This window comes from Mandrillus leucophaeus, unplaced genomic scaffold (assembly GCF_000951045.1).
Source record: "Mandrillus leucophaeus isolate KB7577 unplaced genomic scaffold, Mleu.le_1.0 Scaffold207, whole genome shotgun sequence".
Lineage (NCBI taxonomy): Eukaryota > Metazoa > Chordata > Mammalia > Primates > Cercopithecidae > Mandrillus > Mandrillus leucophaeus.
The window spans coordinates 1,148,956-1,168,988 of record NW_012102110.1 but is presented as its reverse complement, the minus strand read 5'-3'; the positions used below and the strand labels follow the sequence as shown (position 1 = coordinate 1,168,988).

At 42.9% G+C, this 20,033-nt stretch overlaps 1 protein-coding gene across 1 annotated transcript in view; it reads left to right on the top strand.

Moving 5' to 3' along the window:
• The window catches only part of ILDR2 (immunoglobulin-like domain containing receptor 2), a 64,851-nt gene that overhangs the window by 31,081 nt on the left and 13,737 nt on the right, over positions 1-20,033 (top strand). The window contains exons 4-9 of the mRNA XM_011979971.1: positions 1,819-1,875; positions 4,614-4,760; positions 5,871-6,047; positions 14,225-14,338; positions 18,487-18,703; positions 19,913-20,030. Of these exons, the coding sequence (XP_011835361.1) occupies positions 1,819-1,875; positions 4,614-4,760; positions 5,871-6,047; positions 14,225-14,338; positions 18,487-18,703; positions 19,913-20,030 (830 nt within the window). The remainder of the gene's footprint in view (positions 1-1,818; positions 1,876-4,613; positions 4,761-5,870; positions 6,048-14,224; positions 14,339-18,486; positions 18,704-19,912; positions 20,031-20,033) is intronic.

Genomic DNA, 20,033 nt, shown 5'->3' with positions numbered 1-20,033 from the left:
ATGAAGGCTTAGGTCAAAGACTAGCCTGAGAAGACACCTTTTTCCAATGTCCCACTTGACTCCTACTTGTCCTTCCAAGAGACCTTGCAAGCAGCAGAGCCATCTTACCACGTCAGCTGCATGAGATGGAGGACAGAAAAAAGGAAGCTGTATTTGCCAAAGCCAAAAGCAGAGTTGGCCTAAGTCACCCATCCCATACTTCCTTACCTTGGAATATACTCTGGTCCCCATTATTTTTTTAAACATGGGACCATCACCCACATAGACTAGGACACATGTTACCACACTGGCCTTGTAGAGTTGAGGAGAGCCAAAAAAAAGTGAGCAAAGACCCTTCTACTCCACTCACTAAATCTTGCCCCAGCTCCGGAATACTCCCCTAGTGTCCTGGAGGAGCCCCTTTTTCTTTGACCTTTGTCAGAGCTTCTTTTCTGTGGGTGGCTTGATAGAGGAAGGGACAAGTGACCAACCATGACTTCAGATTTAAAATATGAACCACACACATGAGTAACCTTTTCTCTAATGCACCTCAACAAACTTTAATATGAAGGAGTTGTTTTATAAATGAGCCATATCTATATGCATGAAACAGATTGCCAGAGCTGTGCTGTCCAATAGCAACATGTGTCTACTACGTTCTTGAAATGGCAATATTTTGGTGATAGTTACATAAGCTAAAAATAGTATCACATTAATTTCCTTTGTTTCTTTTTACTTTTTATTGTACTGCCTAGAAAAACTAAAATTATCCACATTGCTTGCATTATATTTCTGTTGGATGGTGCTGTTCTAGAGGTATATGTCAGGTACCTAAATGAAGTAGAATTTAGTTGCATGTTTAGGTGCTACAGTGACATTTCACCATCATCACAAGTCTGAAAGGAGGGAAATTTGCTAGTTGTTTACAGTACTACTAGTTTATTAGCAGGGCTTCAGTGTGGTAGAGATATAATATCAGGGGAAGAAGTTCATAACAGGACTTCACCTTGATATGAGAACATGATGAAAGCATTCATCATGTCTTTCTGTAAATCAGTCTAGTTTTAAAATGGACTAATCTGCTCTCTTACATCTTCCAGCCTCTTGTTTCCTGCACAGCTCTTTGCTTCCCAGAGCCCCTGAGGGGCACCTGTTCCAACTCCAGCTTTTAAGTTTCTCTGCCATATTATGCAGAAGGCACTTGGGTCCATATAATGCCAGCTGTGGGTGCCATATGGAAAAGCCATACCATCCACATATGTACAGTGTATTTCAGAAGCCAGAAGGAGTGTAGAGGAATGTGTAACTGATCTAGTTTTATCTTTCCCTTGCCTATGAAAATTTTAATCATTGAAATATCTTTAGGCCACAAATAGAATCATGTAGTGAGATAATTCTGAGTTAAAACCAAATATGTACTTTTGTTTTTATATGGACATAGGACTGTGTATGGATGTATGAAAATGTAGATTGAACATTTGGATACAGACGGGCTTGACTTTCCAATGAAGTGTATGGAGACGGATGTATAAATGAATGGAGATAGTGTATGACAGTCTGCTCAAGCAGAGATTTCCTCCTCCTATAAATAGTTGGAGAGAAAGTTCTGTTTCTGCTTCCGCTTAGTTTAGGTGCAGAGTTCACTTAGATGGCTGCCGGAGATTGAGAGAGAAGGTCATTCTCTTGTCTCAGCCTAGCTTTGGTGATGTGCTTCTCATACCACAAAGAGCATGCACTCATGGCCCCACGTATGGATGGTACCAACTGGAACCAGGCTTTAGGCTATGTTTTCCTTTGGAATAACCACTTTCCTTCTTCTTTTCCTTCCACTTCTTCTAGGCAGGACAGGGCTGCTTGCTGATCTCTTGCCCAGTTTTGCTGTGGAGATTATGCCAGGTATTCGGTCATTTAACTCTTTATTTGCTTGATTTGCTGTTATTCCATCTGTTTTGCTTCTGCATTAGTCACTAATTGCTTCTTTAATTTATTTCCACATTTGTCTGTATGTCTCTGATCTTTTCCAGGATTAACTAAACCCACTGGAAGGACTTTTAAATTGCATTTCTTCTGTTACTAGGCCTTAAAAGAATAATGATAATTAAAAATAGGCTGAGATGGCAACCCAGTCCTTCAGTGTCAGGCATGCAGGCTCTTTGGCAATCTCCATGCCCATTTCAGTATTTCAGCTGTACCCATATACGTAAAAGTATTTTTAATAGAATCAGTATTTATCTGCCTTCCTTATTTCCTAAGTTATATGTTTACCGATTCATTATTGTACAACCATGTTACTCTGAATTGCTTTTTATAACATCATCAAACTTTTTTTCAAACCTTAGGAAAGCTATGTACCCCTCCTCCCTTGAAAAATACACATTTGCAGACCTACATCACTTTGTACACAATTTCAGGGACTTACTAGTCCCTTTGAGTCCCTACAGGTCCACAGACCATATGTGAAGGACATCTGGGACAAATATGCATCTCTGTCTTTTTATGTACCTTCAGTTGAATCCACCATCCTAGACAAGCCAACATCAGTTTGGTGCACCTTTATGGTCTGCAGTTGAGGGAGGCACAGAGAGGAGCAAGAATGAACTGTGGGGAAGAACATATCTAAACTCAAACAGTAGGAAAAGGGATGATTTAGTCTTGTCTTGGAGGGTTTCTGCCAGAGTTTTAAGAGCAACAGAGATACAGAATATCCCTGGGTATTGGTTTTTAGCTTAATTCAAATTTTTAAAAACATCCAGAGTCTTCACCATTGAGCTTCATGAATTATTCTTCTATGAATTCTAGTCCCTTTCCATTAGGTGACCAACCCAAACACAGACATTCTTTTTACTGATGTTGCTCCCAAGGACACAAGTGTATGCCTCTTTGTAATCCCTTTATCCAGAATTCCCTCCATTTGTAAGCATTTGTTCATCACAAAAACAATGTTACATTGCAGTGCTTGAAACTAGCTGTTACATCTCCCAGGCTGTTACATCTCCCAGTCTCGAGAAAGGGTTACTGTGTTTTTCCTAGCTGGCCATATAGGACTAAATTTCCCTCCCTTTGATTCCAAGAATCCTTTCACAGATAATATTCTTTTGTTTCTCACATATAACTTTCCAATCTTATCCTTGACTGCTTGACCCAAGTAGTAGCCACCACTTCATACAGCTCATCTAAACCTAAGAGCTCATATCTATCTCAGGCTACATTACATTATTGTGTTGTTACTAAGGCTTAGGCCAAATCTTCTGCTATCGATTGTCCTTGGCATGAATGCTCTCCAGGCCACTCCAGCCAGGCACAAGGCCTTCCCATTCAAATTAAGAATGTATTTCAGAAAGATTAGTGAGGAGGGACATTCAGGAAACATGTTGTTTGTTTCCTCTAAACAAAGTCATTTTGTTAACCATTATTATACAACCCATTATTTAATAAAAATATCATATTCTCAAGCTCCCAGCTGAATGTCCATTTAATTGAAGGAATATTTAGTAATCAAAATCTAAGAAAAACAATGTGTGCTTGAGGTTCATTTGCAAAGGGATTTGGGATAGATGGCTTTTAACCAAAATGAATTGCTTTAGTCTTTTTGGTTTTAAAGGAAAGCATGGCTCTCCCCAGTCTGTCCAGGTCTGCAGGGGGAAGTTGGGTCCTGTAGCCAAGTCTCTAAAGTATGATGCTGAGACAAGTCGCCTGAGGGCCATAGTCATTTTTATCTAAGCCACTTGCAATTTGTTTCCTTTCTTTTAATCTTTTGGATGGGCAAATGAAATGGAGTTCACATTCAGCTTCTGGCAGAGCTGTGAAAGAGGCAGAGTTAACAAACATACCCAGATATACATGTCAGCCTTGCCATTTATCCAAGCTCAGAGCCACTTGAGCCCTTGGCTAGGTTGGCTGCCTAGTATGGACAGCTTGAGTGTGATCAAACCAAACTCATTATCTGTTCATGGGGACAGTGTCTTCTCTATGGAGGCCATGTCTGTAGTTTTCTCTAGCCATGGACTATTGTCTTGGTATAAGCAAAAGGTTTGGATCTCAGCACTGGTGCTGAGTACAGGAAAGGTGTTCTAGGGGCAATCAGCAGGGAAAGCAGGTGAATACATTACATAAGGGGCCTGGAACCACCTAACTATAAACTACATCTAGACCCCTAGACATAGAGACCGTTTCCTCAGGACTTAGACTTTTATAGAGAGGATTAACTTGACAAAAAAAAAAAAAGTATTCACAGAACCCACCACTTCATAGCCCAACAGACACGGTTCTCCCTCCCCTCAGCCAGGATTCTTTCAGCTCTGGTCCCATCCTGGTTCTGATGCTACAGTCAGTAGTGTAAATCCTTTCCCCAGTATAGGACTCTGAAATCCCCACATTGTTTTGTGCCAGTTATTACATGTGCCCAGTGTAACATAGAAAACCTTCTTCCCTCTTCTCCATTCCTCTGGACTGAGGGTCTGCACTTCTCACTCTCAGAGTTCCTCTTGAGTGTTGGGTCTCTGTCTCCTGTTAAGAGATGCTTTCTTCCCTAGGTCCCCCCTCCTCTCCCCCTTTCACTGGGAGATGCCAATCAGAGTGCACCTGCCCTGGAGGTGGGCTGCCTCGAGTGTGGATTTCTTTGTGCATCCTTCCAGAGTGGGTGTTTGTTGGCCTGGTGCTCCTGGGCGTCTTCCTCTTCTTCGTCCTGGTGGGGATCTGCTGGTGCCAGTGCTGCCCTCACAGCTGCTGCTGCTATGTCCGCTGTCCATGCTGCCCAGAGTCCTGCTGCTGCCCTCAAGCCTGTGAGTACATGACCGGTGGGGAGACAGAGCAATCGAGAGAAATGTCTACCTGTGTCTGACAGCTCTGTGCGCTGGGTTCTTCCTCCGCCTCCTGTCCTGCCACCCCCAAGACTGGTCATTCCAGAGTCTTCTCCGCTGGATGCCCCTGGCCTCAAGGATGACCATTCTCATTTGCCTGTTCACCTACGTACACCTGTCCACAATTCTTATCCATACCTATCACTCCATGCATTTGGAATTCTCATGGACACTATTGATAAAATGGAAGGACAGGTTTGGCGTGGTGCGGTTGTGGGGTAAAGCTGTTCTCTCTCCCTGAGGCATTCGAACTAGAGGAAACCTTCTCTGGTCATTCCTTTCCCATGCAGAGAACCTCCTTTTTATATAAGAAGAGTGTGCAAACTGTGGCCTTTGGGCACCCACCCTGCCACAGATTTATTTTATGTACTCCCATGATGACATGGGCTACAATAGGGCCTAGTTCTCATTTGAGGAGTCACAATTTTTACCTTACTGGCCAAGACCATATAGACATTAAGTTTGGTACCCCTCCATAAACCAAACACATCTTGAAAGAGAGAGGTACACCAGGTATCTTTAGTATCTTCAGGAATAAAGCAGTTTCTAGGAAGAATCAAGTTATTTGCTCTGCTTTTGAAATCACAGAGCAGGGACCATGTGCAAGCCCATTACTTGCTTTCCTTCTCAAGACAAAGTTCAGGATCCTCCTTGAAGCAGCCCTGGGCAGTCCGTGTGCTAGGCTGCCTCCAGAGGGGCCGAGGCAGCCTCCAGACAGTGTGAGGAAGAGTGGGCTGCTGCCATCACTGGGGATCCTGCTGTGACAGCTCCCAGAACCACTTAATTACTTACTTGCCAGGTACTAAACACAGTAATTCCTTATGTCGTTGCTGTTTGGTGGAGCTGGAGGAGTCCAAGGGAGTGGGGGACAGTGATTCTGATTAATCAGTTCAGTTCTAGGAGAACAAACACTCACACATGCACATACACACATACAGGAGCTCCCTGAAGTGCATCCTCAGGGATTTTTGGTGTGAGGGTTGTGGAGGGTGGGACAACGTAATCTCTCTTGCTCTTGATCTCCCTCCACAGTGTATGAAGCAGGGAAAGCAGCAAAGGCCGGGTACCCTCCCTCTGTCTCCGGTGTCCCTGGCCCTTACTCCATCCCCTCTGTCCCTTTGGGAGGAGCCCCCTCATCTGGCATGCTGATGGACAAGCCGCATCCACCTCCCTTGGCACCAAGTGACTCCACTGGAGGAAGCCACAGTGGTAAATGTAGTTCCAGACTGCCCTGCCCCATGCTTGTTCTCGGGCCCCCATAGTGGTTACTTGTTGTTAAGAACAGTCAGTTCAGTGATGTGTCTTTGGAAAATAGTTTTCTCCACTCCAGAAATGGGATCCTTCCAGCTATGTCAGATATCTTTTGGGGTACATGTCATGCTTTCCAAGGGCTACAGGACGTTGCTGACCCCTGCCTTCTCCCTAGGCTCCTCAATTACTAAAACTATAAGAAAAGAGACAAGGTATCCCTTGAATGTTGATTATTCAGTTAGCAAATAGTTGTTTCATCCCTACCTACAGGAGTCCACTAGTACTGTGAGGGCCTGCAAGAAGTGTAGGACATGGTTTCTCTGACAAGCAGCATGGCCTGGTCAAGGAGAGAATGGACCTTTATTAGGACAATCAGATGCTAAAGAGTATGCTAAAGACCATCAGTTCAAAGAAGAAAGAGCTGGACTGGTTACAGAATCTTCAGGGAGGAGGTGAAATTTGAGCTGGGCATAGAGGAATGAATAGGATTTAGGAAAGCACATTCAGGGGATACTGAGCACCCGAAGTGGGAAGGTCAGCGTGATGAAATCCCAGAGCTGGGAGAACACAGTGTGAGTATGTGACAGTGTCCAGTTTGTCAAATTGACTGGAAGAAGGTAGAAGGATATGATGGAGCCAGATTGGGGAGGGCCTTGAAACTCCTCCAGAATATCTGGGACTTGGTGTGAGAGCCACTGTGAGCAGACTCCTGAGGGCAGAGGTGGTACCATGACAAAGGGAGTGGCAAGTGGGAGACAGTAGAGCCAGAGAACATGAGCTAAGGTGTGGTTGAAGTGGTTGAGATATGTGAGCATCTAGATTATGATGGAGACAATGGAAGTGAAATGTGTGGGTAAAGCTGAGAGACACTTTGAAAGAATGAGATATTAGGGAATGAAGGAAAAGGAGGCTTTAGGATGACCCCAAGTTGTCTAGATCATAGATCATAGACGGAATTGAAATAAGTAGTAAGGAGAGCTGATTTAGTTGAAGGTTACCCCCATTTGAGGCACTATTAACTTGTGGTTATAGGCAGGGGTAGGTAGGAGGTATAGGTGGAGGGGCAGGGTAGGGTGGAGAGCTGGAGGGGCATTAAAATATAGCTCTTCTGGAGGCATTTGAACAGGATTACAGGGTAGTGAAGGTTAGGATTGTATGTGCTATACATTTAGAAGGTGATTTTTTAAATCCCTAGATGTAGATGAGCTGCTAGGGTTGGTAAAACAGACATTTCTTCCCTGGAGGTATCTGGACTGCCTCTATTGTGAAGTGAGGAAGGGTATCTAGCCCACCTAATGAGCTGCCAGTGCCTGATTGTAGAATGAGTGGATATCCTCAGCGAGTAATTAGGATTTGTATTTTTCTCTCCCAGGAGCTATCAGTAGAATTCTGACATCTGATACAGAATGAGTCACAGACTGAGAAGTAAAAGTTAATGATCAGTGACACACAGGGAATTAGAGAAATAAAGACAATGTAGTCCATTTCCATGAAAGATGAAGTGGGCAAAAGAGATATTAGTGGAACTTATACTCTTTATTTGCCTTTTTTCTAATCTTTCTTCCCACCAGAATCCTTTCCCCCTTATTTTTTATTTAATGAGTTATCTAACAAAACTGTTCTTATATTCACAGAATAGCAAATACTTGCTCTCTCTCGTTTTCTATCTTTCCCCAGTTTCTCTTCGTTGCAGTTCAACCATTTTGGTCTCATTCTGCCATGCTAACCAATTGTAATTAGAAGTGGCATTAAAATAGGAAAATATATTATTTCACATAACAAGAAATGTCAAGGTAAGGTAGTTCCAGGATTGGTTAATAGAACAGTTCAGGTAGCAGCCCTGAAGGACCTAGTTTCTTCTGTCTTTTGTTCTGTTATCCTGAGCACATCCCCTATCCTCCTCAGCTGGCTCACCTCATGATCTCTTGATGACTGCATAGTTCCGGGTAATTAAGCACATTCAGAGATTGAAAATGGTATTCTCTTCCTTGTACCACTTTTTTCAAGAGCGAGAAAAACTTTTCCAGCAGACTTTCCCTTTTAGTTTTATCGGCAAGAATTGGGCTCATGCCCATTCACAAACAAAATTGGCTTGGACTACTCAAGACTCACCCCTTAGGCCTAAACAACTGTTTACTTCGGAAGTGAACAAAATCAGGGTTCTGTTAGCAAGGAAAAAGAGGAAGGGTGGTGATCAGTGTCACCGCAGCTAGTCTGGCCCATGCTGTCATGGTCTGGCTGGTGGAGCCAGGACAGTCTTCATGATCCTCACCAGGCACGCTTCTGTACTCATGGTCCCATGGGGAGTGTTAGTGATGGTGTTTGGCTAGTCCTCCTGTAGCCAAGGTGGCTGATGCCAGTGTTCCATGTAGATTATTCTTTAAAGAACATTACAAATGTTAAGAAATGTTAATTTACAAAAATGTCAATTTAGCCTATTTTATATTTATATGCTACTTAAATTTTAGGGTAATTATTTCACAACACTAATTTTTCAGATTACATTTGTACACAATAGTCTTTTGAACACTGTGTGGTTGAAAAGGGCATCTTTGATGAACTATATATAGTATAGCCAGTTGGTTCCCGAATGGAAGAGGTAAGAGGCACTCTAGTTCCTTCTCACATTCTTCATGGCAGCTGCTTGAGACCTTGTTACCACGCAAGAAGACTGCCTGCTTCTGTACTGCTCTGGATCCATCCCTTTCAGCTTTGTCAAGGCTCTCTCTTTGTTGAATACCCACACTCCGCCCTGTTCCCACCTCACATCTCCATTCTTTTCTTCTTTAGTGACTCCTTCCTGTCAGCATTCAAAATATGCTAAAGTCTCTCCCATTAAAATACAACAATTCACAAAAATCCTGTGGTCCTCAGATGTTGCTTTCCTGTCCCTTTACTCTTCTTCACAGCCAAACTCTTTGAAAGAGTTTTGAATATTAAATGTTTCCTTTCCCTCTGCTGTTGCCAACTCCCAGCTCCCTTCCATCTTGTTATTGCTTTCACCACTCCGGAAACCAGCTCTTGCTAAGATTGTCTGATTGCTAAATTTAATGGATGCTTTTCAATTATTACTTCCCTTGACTTCTCAAAAGCATTTGCCACTCTGAGGCGCTCATCTTCCTTTGCCTTTCTCAGTACTGTAGCTTGTAATTTTTCTTACCTATCTCTGTGTATGCTGGGTGTTCTTCCACTGTGCATCCTCCAGATGTTCCTGTTTTGTTTGAGGTCCTCTCCCTGGGAAACCTTATTCACTCCTGTGGCTTCAGTCATCATCTATATGCTGATGACTTCTAATCATTATCTCCAGCCTCTCTTTTGCTCCTCAATACCATATATCCAACTGTCTTCTGGATCTCTCCACCTGGGTGTTTTGTAGGCATTTCAACCTCAGCCCCTAGGAAATTGAATTAATCTGCTGCTTCTTCACTTTGAACCAGCTTTTACATATCTTATCTCAGTGGATGGCATTGTTGTCCACCTTTTAGCCCAAACCAGAAGCAGAGACTTCATCCTTATCGCTTCCTTCTCCCCCACTTCCATCCCTCATCAATCACCAAGTCCTTTAGATTGTAACTCAAAATAACCTTGAGTTAGTTTCTTTTCCTCCATCTCTACTGAAACTGTCCTAGTCCTTGCTGCCATTACCTCCCACCTTGCCTAACACAATTATCTCCCACCTGGTCCTTCCACAGCTACTCTGCTTTGCTCTAATCCATTTTGTTTCCACATCTACCTGTCCTCCACCCATTCTTCATGCAAAAGAATTGAGTAGGCAAGTAGGGTTTTGAAATGTCATTTTCAAAATTAATAAGGATGTGTATCTATATATATGCCTACTGTATGTACACAGAGAATATGCAAATTTTAAGAATCACTTCTCCCACAGCTGAGCTGCTGTCACCTTGGGGGTGGAATCTGGCAGCTGTTCCATCATCCATAAACAGCTTTACTTAGCTTATTAAGATAGGACAGGAAGAACAAGGCTGTATCCATGAGTATCTGCCTCAGAGACTTCTTTTGCAAGTTTTACAAGTTGGATTTTGGCTGTAATGGGGAAATTAGCTGAAAACTTCCTAAGCCTTAATTGGGTCAAAAGTTTCAGCGAAAATCCTTCAGCAATAAGAATTTTTAAAATTATAGTTTGGCATCAAAGTGAATATCCCAATATCCCCTCTCCGGTAAAATTGAAGTTGGCAAGGCTAATAAATTAGAGGAGGAGAAGTATGTATGAAGAGCCACAGCAACCACAGGACTTGGGCCAGACTGAACTTGAAAACAGATAAATCATCCATCGATCTTAAACTGAAACATCACTGGGGAAAAAAAAAGTCATTTTCCAAATATGCTGAACTTTGGCCAATAGTCTAGGACATTTCTTGTTAAATACTCTAGGACATTTCTTGTTAAAACATCACCATGTGTCCCAGAGAGTTCTCTGATCTTCAGACAAATTACAGATAAAAATCAATTTGACACCATGCTATTTGCTTTCAAATCAAGAAAAATTTAATGAATGCCTACAAATTTTACCTGCCCACAAGGAATTTACAGTCTACCAGCTGGTTGCTGGGGCTTGTAAGTGGAAATAAAAGAGTAGTAATACAAGGCAGTATATTATAAGATTGATCCATGATGCCAGCTCAGAAAGGAAAATCTCATCCTTGGAGAGGAGGGACCAGGAAAGGTTTTCTGGTGTTTCATATGCTCCTCAGAATATATGTGACATAGAGCCAGATTCTACCAGGATCAGAGAATAGTTTAGTGTATTTGAACTTGTAGCTTATCATTTTTAAAAAGTCCAATAGCTTTTAAAAGGAGGGTTGCCCAGGTTTTTAACTACTGAAACCAAATGGATGATACTCCTAAAGTCACAAGATCAATACGTTGCCTCCGTCTTTTTTGACAAATTAGAGGAATTTAGATTTCTGAAGTCATGGCTGCTGTGACTAAGAAGTCAAGGCTGAAAGTATCTGGTACAGTGGAGTTTCCTTATAATGCCAGTACTGAAGGCAAAACCATCATCTTCATTTGAGGCTATAAATGGTTACTGTAACTTTTCAGGGACATGATAACCTCTGCATACACAATCAAATCTGTATCATAATGAGGAGTGTAATTTGTTATAATGACATAGAAAACTATGCTGTAGTCCAAGTGGCAATTAACTGAGGATCCTCCAGCTGCTTCTCAGGGTAGCAGCCATCTCTCACCGACCGTCTCTCTCCACCAGGGCACAGCTGGTACATTGTTCCATGTAGCAACAACTTTATGGGCCCCCTCCCCCATTACCTCTAGCTCAGTATCACTGAATGTTTACCATAACAGTGCTTCACAAATTAGAACACCTCGATAAAACCACAGCTGCAGGTAGGGTAGGCCCTTTTCATAATGCCTACAGACCTGCTAGTTTTCCTTAAAAAATCATCATCATCATCATCATGATACTTACCTAAACTTTTCTACGATCCAAGCCTTTCCCTTCCTGGTCAAAATTCTCCAATAAACAACCCATATGGCCTCATCTGCTATATGTTATGATCTTTTATGATTTCTATCCCCAGTTTCTCCTCATTCATTCACTCATTCCTTCATTCATTACAAACACACATATTTCAAATGTCTACAATGTGCCAGGCTCTATGCTAGGTGCTAGGGATACAGAAGTGAACCTAGTCCTTGCTCTCAGGAAGTTTGCAGTCTAGAGAGGAAAACTCTACTGAAAATGCACTTTTCAAAGAAACCATTAACCCTGCCCCGATTCCCAGGCTGACAGCAGCGCAACGAACATTTTTTAAGTTCCCCACTATGTGTAAAGCATGGTTTTAGGCACATGGAGATCTAGAACCATAAGGATTCTTTTCCTTCAAGAATCTTTGAGAAAATTGGACATTTATACAGATAACTTGAAACAAACTAGAATATATTAAGGGCCATAATAAAATTCAAACTGAATAATTTGTAAGTTAGCGAGAGAGAACTTTTCAAGCTATGAGAATCAAAGAAAGCCCTTTGGCTGAGGCAGTATTTGAGCAGCTCCTGATAATGACAGAGAACCCAAAGTGCTCCACTGATTTAGTCTTAGTTGTCCTCTCATCATTAAGAGATTATTTAAAGGTTGGGAAGTATTCATTGCATTTTATAGACATGAAAACTGAGTCCTAGATAGGTCACCATTTCTTTGAGGCCCCTCAATAAATAGTACAGCATGCCTACATGACGCCCAGTTCCTCACTTCCCAGACCAGAGCCTCATCCATCAGACATAACTGCCTTCAGAACAAACATAGCAGTTCCGTGGGATAATTGCATTTTAATTGAACTGTCTGTACAACTCAGTAAATGCCTCTGTAGAGATGGAAGAATGTTTAGCTTGATAAATAAAAGTATTTCTGCTAATCATTGCTTCCACGCAAGGATTCTGGATCTAACCTCTGAGAGAAAGTGCCACTAAAAAGTGTGTACTGAGATTCATTAATTTTTTTTCTAAGTAATTCCACAATTTGAGATGAATGTGAACTGCCCAGTATATTCTCATATAGAAAATCAGTGCACCTGCAAATGGGTGTGTGGGTGACTTCTGTTTTTAGTGCTTGGACTACAATTAGAGTGGTTTGGAATTTTATATTTTAATCTTCCATGTAAATAGCTTGTGTGGGAGGGCTTTGTCCGCAGCCAGGGTAACGTGGCCAGACACTAGACAGCAGGGTTTTCTCTGGATTTACATGCAGTCATATGGTTTCTTTATGGTGTTTGCCCCACTTTGGGAACAGGGAATGTTGGAGTTAGGTCACTAGCTTATATCCCATTGAAAAGTCCTAAATAGCTGGAAGATAGGACCATGCTGTGCAGACCATACAAGCCATGGCATAGCTAAAGCATTTCTTACTCTGGGCTTTCCTTCATTGTCTTTCTCACCTTTCTCTTCTTACTACCTCTCTTCCTAGACTCTAGAGAGGCAAGATGCCCAAATATGGTTAAGCTTCCATCAGACTACATGGTTCCAGCCCTGGCACTGCTAAATTTTTCCTGGGCAAGTTATGAAACCCCTCTGACCCAAAATTTTCTCAAACATAAAATGTGGTTGATAATAGTGCTGTTTCAGGTGGTTCTGAGGAACAAATGTCCATGTAAAGCATTTAGCACAGTACCTAACACGTTTTCAGTGCCCAGTAAGTACTGACTAATTACCATTGTTTTTCAATACCCATCCCATCATTCCCTTCTCTCTTTCGTTTTTTTCCTCTTTCTCTTATCTGTGCATTAGGCCCACTGGTATCTATCACTCTTGGGGCTGGTATTGGGCTAGACTGATACTTAAGTGATATGGGGCTTAAAAGTCTTTGTCTCTGACAATATGAGTGATAGGGATGTAGGAGATGTTGTTCTCTCTCCTGCTTTAGTTTTGTTTTTTATTAAGCCCTGAAAATAACAGCTGCTTGTAACCACATCGCAGCAGGTCAAATTAATCATGTCTAAAATACAGTATTCCTTTTTCTAAAAGGAAAATGCTGAAGAAATAAAATGGAACCATAATTAAAAATCCACATAGTTTGAATTTTGTTTTGTACTACTATGTATATGGTCTAGAAATTAATACTAGTTCTTATATATAACTCAGTTTCAGGAGTTTTTGCACTATCTTCTAGGCAACTCAAAGCTTTCAGGCCAACTTTGTCAAAGTCCTTGATGTTTGAGTATCTGTAAGTTACCTGTGCTCCCACAAAGTGAAGTTGGGATCCTCAGACAGTAAAGTGACACATGTCCTCAATCTAGAAAGTGGTCTTTTTTTAGTGTGAATACACTCCTCCAATGGAACGCAAAAGCATTGAGAAGATGAGCGCTACGTGGAGCTGTAGGAGGTCAACAGATAGGAAGCAGAGGTTAACAAATGACTAAAAATAGACTGTAATGGAATTTTGTTGTTGACCTTTAGGTCCTCCATTCCAGTGGCGCCATCTGATAAAGGGGATCACAGATATGGTCCCATATGTATAAATATAGATTGTTATTTCTGGGTGATTTCAACAAGAGTTGTTATAATTAGAAACCCTATTTTTTACTTGGTAAAATAAATGGAGGCCTCCTTCTCCTGATATTTTCCTTTTTCAGCTCACCTTCTTGTGCTTTTCTCAACAGTTCGCAAAGGTTACCGGATCCAGACTGACAAAGAGAGAGACTCCATGAAGGTCCTGTACTATGTTGAGAAGGAGCTGGCTCAGTTTGATCCAGCCAGAAGGATGAGAGGCAGATGTGAGCATCTGTTAGTTTTCTGTGATCTGTGCATTATGCAGGAGTTAGTATGTTAAGGGGATTTGGGGGTCACCAGACTTGGATAGCCCTGAGCTTGCAGGCTTAGAATTAACAGGGGTACTGGTGACACTACTGAAGAAAGTAGCTCTCAGTACACAGAGGGGAAAAACAGGCCTTCTGGTATGAAGAATAGAGCAATTCGGTAGCATCTTGGTTTGTGTTGGTTCTCTCCATGGGGCAGTCAGTATTGCTGGGGCTGTGTTATCCTGGGGTTTGGAATGCTTTATTAAAATAGTCTTTCCCTTCTACTCCCTTTAAAATATATTCAAAGTAATGTCTTAAAATGTGGAAGCTTAAGTATCAGTTTTTTCCAACGTGAAGGGCCCTAACCTTGGACAACACAACCACCAACTCGCTGCAAGGAGGCCTCCTGAAAGTAAAAGAACAAGTCTGGCACATGAATCTGGAAAAAAGAGGTTGTCGCTTCTCAAAGATGCCAAACAACAGAGATTAAGGGGCAAGCAAAGAGGCTGCTCCTCTTATCAAAAGAACTTTTTGAATACTAAGTCTGAAGTGGCCGGGCCCCAACCCTTAACTCAGCTCCAGCCCTTGGATACTTTGCAGCTGACACAGCTGATTCTTGGGGTGGATTCCAACTTATCATGTATCATGGGAGGCAACACAGGGCAGGTCCCACATGGACAAGCTCATTATCAGAGGGTGCTGGCGGGTGTGGAAGTGAGGTCATTACGCTGTCTCTTTACCCTCCTCTTCTTGGAACTAACGAGAGACTTGACGGAATTGTTGGGGAAACAGTCCCAGACTAGAGGAGCTTTATTCAGATTAAGGACAACATATTCCACCCAGTTTGCAATTCTAAATTCATCCTGTCTGCGTTGTATCCATTGCTGTATCCTCCCACCACACCGACTATAAAAAGACCATTTCCAGATTGGAATGTCAGGAATGCAGATGTCACTGCACTTGACAAGCTAGTTGTAACAATGTTGTCATGGATCCCTGTAAGGGGCCAGAGACAGAGTGAGTCAGGGACCACAGAGGAGTCTGTGCAGGAAATCTGCGAATCTCACAGCTCAGAGAAAAAGTTAACCAGCTAAGGTTAAAACTAAAGGAAGAATTCTGGTTTAGGTGATGTCTCCTCTCTCTCTACTCAATTAAAATGGCCTCTAGGGGCTTACTGGTCATAAGGTACTCTTACAGTCGAAGGGGGTCTTAGAGATGGCCTAGGTCAACCTTTGTAGTGTGCAGATGAGGAAACAGAAACCTAGGGATGCGGTGACACAATTAGTACAAGATTCCAGCTCTTCTGATTCCCGGTCCTGTGCTCTTTCCACAAGAAACTCTTGAGCAAACTGTGGATGGCTCCATGGCTCCATTCTATTCAGAGACCACAGCCTTCTAGCTAATAGGACTTTAGAATGCTAGAGCTGGAAGGGATTCTGAGGTTGTTGAATCCGTCCCTTTCACTAAGGCAGAGAGGGAAAGTAACAGGCGCCAGTACTCAGTGCCAGTGCCAGAACTGGAACCCTGATCTCCTGGAACCTGCAAGTTAATATTATTATAACTGCATAGAGATAAAACAGGAATACTGTTTACTTTGAGAAGTCCTATTCCTGAAGAACATAGTAAACCATGGGGTGAATCATGGAAGTGGGCAATCTTGAAATCTCATTATAAAATGGATCTCATGGTTTCAGGTTGGGGCAGGAGAGTAATAGATTCTGTAAGAATTGAGTCTGAGGTCCAGGCTCATGAATTTGCTAGCCAGTATGGTCCTCATTTGCTTTGCCCTTCTAAATGTGGGGGTTGTTTGGGGGATGTTTTTAGTCTGGGAAGTTCTAGTACAGGGCTCAGCAAACTATATCTCCTGGGCCAAATATATTTCACTTCCTTTTTTTTTTTTTTTTTTTTTTTTGAGACAAGGTCTCGCTCTCTTACCCAGGCTGGAGTGCAGTGGCACAAACATAGCTCACTGCAGCCTCAACTTCCTGGGCTCAAGGGATCCTTCCACTTCAGCCTCCCCAGTAGCTGGGACCACAGGCGTATGGCACCATGCACAACTAATTTTTTTATTTTTTATAAAGATGAAGATCTTGCCATGTTGCCCAGGCTGGTCTTAAACTCCTGGGCTCAAGCAGTCCTCCCTCATTGATCTCACAAAGTGCTGGGATTTTATGGGCATGAGCCACCATGCCCAGCCCCACTTCCTATTTTTATAAATAAAGGTTTATTGGAATACAGCCATGCCAATTCACTTATGTTGCATCTATGACTGCTTTCATACTACAGTGGCAGAATTGAATAGTTGTGCCAATATGGCTTGCAAAACCTAAAATATTTACTCTCTGGCCCTTAACAAAATGAAGTTTGCTGACCCCTATCCTAGGGTTACATTATGGATGTCTGTGATATGGGGGCAGGTTGATGTTTGTGTTCAACTTGGCAGAAATTTTAGCACAACATACAACTTAGACAGTCCATCACTGTGAATAGTGAAACATAGATCGTCCTCACTATCTAGATAAATGAAAAAAGTGAAGTATTCCCTGAAGTTTAAGGAAAGTTCTGAGCCAACAATGCTATTTTTCAGTAGGCTCATTTGGTACATTTTAAAAGCCTCTTCTGTGTGATCCCTGGGATATTGGAATTCATGGGGATCATGAGAAAGGGAAAGTTCTAGATTTTAGTAATCAATAGTATCCGAGTTATTTTCCTTAAAATAGGCATAGTCCCTTCTTTTTACATGGAAGAAAAGGTTAAAAATTAAATTATAATTAAAAATCAACTGATTGCATGATTAAACTGAATGGCATTCTTGGTAAACGCCGTGTCCCTGGTGAAACAGAACTAGGAGGCTGTGTTGGGAGACCCTCCCTCATCTTTGTGCAAAAATCCCCTGTTCCTCCAAGGACTCTTGGGGATAGTGAGGGGGGGAAGTAGAGGGAATCTGAGACACATATTTCCACATCTTATCTTGGCCCCCCTCTCACTCAACAGGTAGGCCTGAAATTTGGTAAATGTTGTTTCTGATAATATTTTGAAGTTCTAATTAAAGGATTTTAGAAAACAAACGGATTCAGTTACATTGCAAATAGATTCACTAGATTTATTTTTTAAGTACAATGAAATTCAATACATTTCAAAGTTGTATAAATAAATAGTTGAGTTTTTGTTTATTTTTTCCTTTCCAGACTGTGATTCTGGTCCTTGTTTACAACTGCTTTTGCGAAAAGCTAATCAGGCCACTTTAGGAAATCAGAAAGCTGTGACTAGATACCCCATTTATATTTTTGGGCTGGGGCCAGAGTATAAGTAGAGGCCCACAGGTATAAGTACAGCACAACCCCCTTTTCTTCCCATATTTCCAAAATGCTGGCCTAGCCTCTCATGGACACATACCCCTGGAAAAATTTTTTGGGAGAGGGGAAGAGGTCTGCCCAAGTGCTGAAAGTAGACTTGGTGCTACTTGAGCAGGATCTTCCAGGTTCCTAGATGAGCATGGGCTAAGGCAGTGGGCATATGGATACTAGGTACATGTTTCCCCTTGACTATTCAACTATTCTGTGGACTTCTTGCTCTCTGGGGAGGGGCACAGCCAAAGGAGGCCAGAACGCGGTGCCTCCACAGCATATGGCAGGACTGGCTCTGAAGGTCCATCTTAGGACTGAGCCAGCAGTAAGGAAGATGCTGCGATCTGTGGCTTCTGTCTCTCTTTTTCTGTTTCTGGCTTAACATGCCTAGGATCAACACAGCTCATCACAGAACTATAAAGGAAGAAGAAAACATTTGAACAAGGATGATGATGTTACTAGGCGGAGGCCAGCAACAGAGAGCCTGAGTTCTGGAAAGCCTGCCTTAGGTGCAACAAGAACAAACTTGTTCTCCTATTCCAAGAACAGAGCATGTAGGAACCTCCCTCTCTATAAGCAAGTAGGCTTCAAACTGGAGCCAATTCCTACTGAGCTAAGAATGCAAACACCACGAGTTCAGGTTTACAACCCACCCTGGACAGGAATGAGGCGGGAGTTTCCTGCAGCCTAGGTTCTCAGCCCTTAACAGGATTCCCTTCCTGTCGAACACAGAGTAACACATAGAAAGTTCTATGATGCCTGGTTTTGTCCCTGCAGATAACAACACCATCTCAGAACTCAGTTCCCTACATGAGGAGGACAGCAATTTCCGCCAATCTTTCCGTCAGATGAGAAGCAAACAGTTCCCTGTGTCTGGGGACTTGGAGAGCAATCCTGACTACTGGTCAGGTGTCATGGGAGGCAGCAGTGGGGCAAGCCGCGGGCCCTCAGCCATGGAGTATAACAAAGAGGATCGAGAGAGCTTCAGGCACAGGTGATGGCTGTGAGGGGCAGGTCTGGTCGGTGTGAGGGGGCAGGAGCTGGAAAGCAGGGTAGATCGGAGGCAAGGAAGATGCCATCCAGTAGTATCTCTGTCTCCCATTCCAGGTTATCCTGACGCATCTCTCTTTCTACAGGATATTGAACATCTCACATTTGTCAAGACAGGGAACACTTGTGATAACGTGTAGAAGTAATTATTCAAGACCTTTGAAATGGGTCCCCTAGACCCTTTAATGAACATTAATAGATCTCTGCCCTTCTCATATTTTTATCCTATAACCTCTAAAGAATCCTACCCATCATCTCACATCTTTTTTTTTTTCTCGGTAGAGACAGGTTTTTGCCATGTTGCCCAGACTGGTCTTGAACTCCTGAAGTCAAGCGATCTGCCCACCTTGGCCTCCCAAAGTGCTGGGATTACAGGCGTGAGCCATCATGCCTGGCCATCTCCCTCATTTTTGATCATTTGGTATATGAAAGATAAAATGCCAAACACTTCTCTTGCATTTAATTCTCATAACTCTAAAGGGCAGCTACTATTAATGTCCCCAATTTTAAACTGGGAAAATGGAAACTTCCAGGTGCTAAGGCACTTACCCAGGTGATGTGGCCTCCCACAATTGTGGGAGGCTAAGATTTGCTATTCCCCCTAAATAGCACCTTCACCACTCATCTGTCCTTTACCTTAAAAGACAGGCGACATTGCCTTTCCCTTACAAATTGCAAGGGTCCCTCTCCCCTCCTGCCCCAGTAGGTAAATTGGCCCTCAGCTCTAAGGGAAGAAAAGGCCTCTCTGTGTGTCACCACACATTACAGGGATTCCTGGGACCATAACTGTGTGTACTGACGACACCTGCGATGGCTTTGAGGTTGGAGACGTGTGGCTGTCAACGAGAGGTCACAACATAATGACCAGAAGGCAGCCCCACAGTGTGTTGGTATTCCATAAGACACAGAATATGTTCTGTCCACACGACTCCATTTTGATGCGTGGCACACGAGTGGGATAGACTAGGTTGCCCCCACTTGACGTTCTGGGGTGAGAGAGGAGCCTGGAATGCTTCATCCAGCCTGGAGCAGGGCTGAGGCTCAGGCCGAGGTGTTCTGAGCGCAGCCCCGGGACACAATTGGTGATGTTGGAGCTCTGCCTCGAGCTCCAGGGAGGAACTGACCGTCTGACCCACTCCTCCTCTACCTGCAGCCAGCCACGCTCCAAATCCGAGATGCTGTCACGGAAGAACTTCGCCACGGGGGTGCCGGCCGTTTCCATGGACGAGCTGGCAGCCTTCGCTGATTCCTACGGCCAGCGGCCCCGCCGGGCC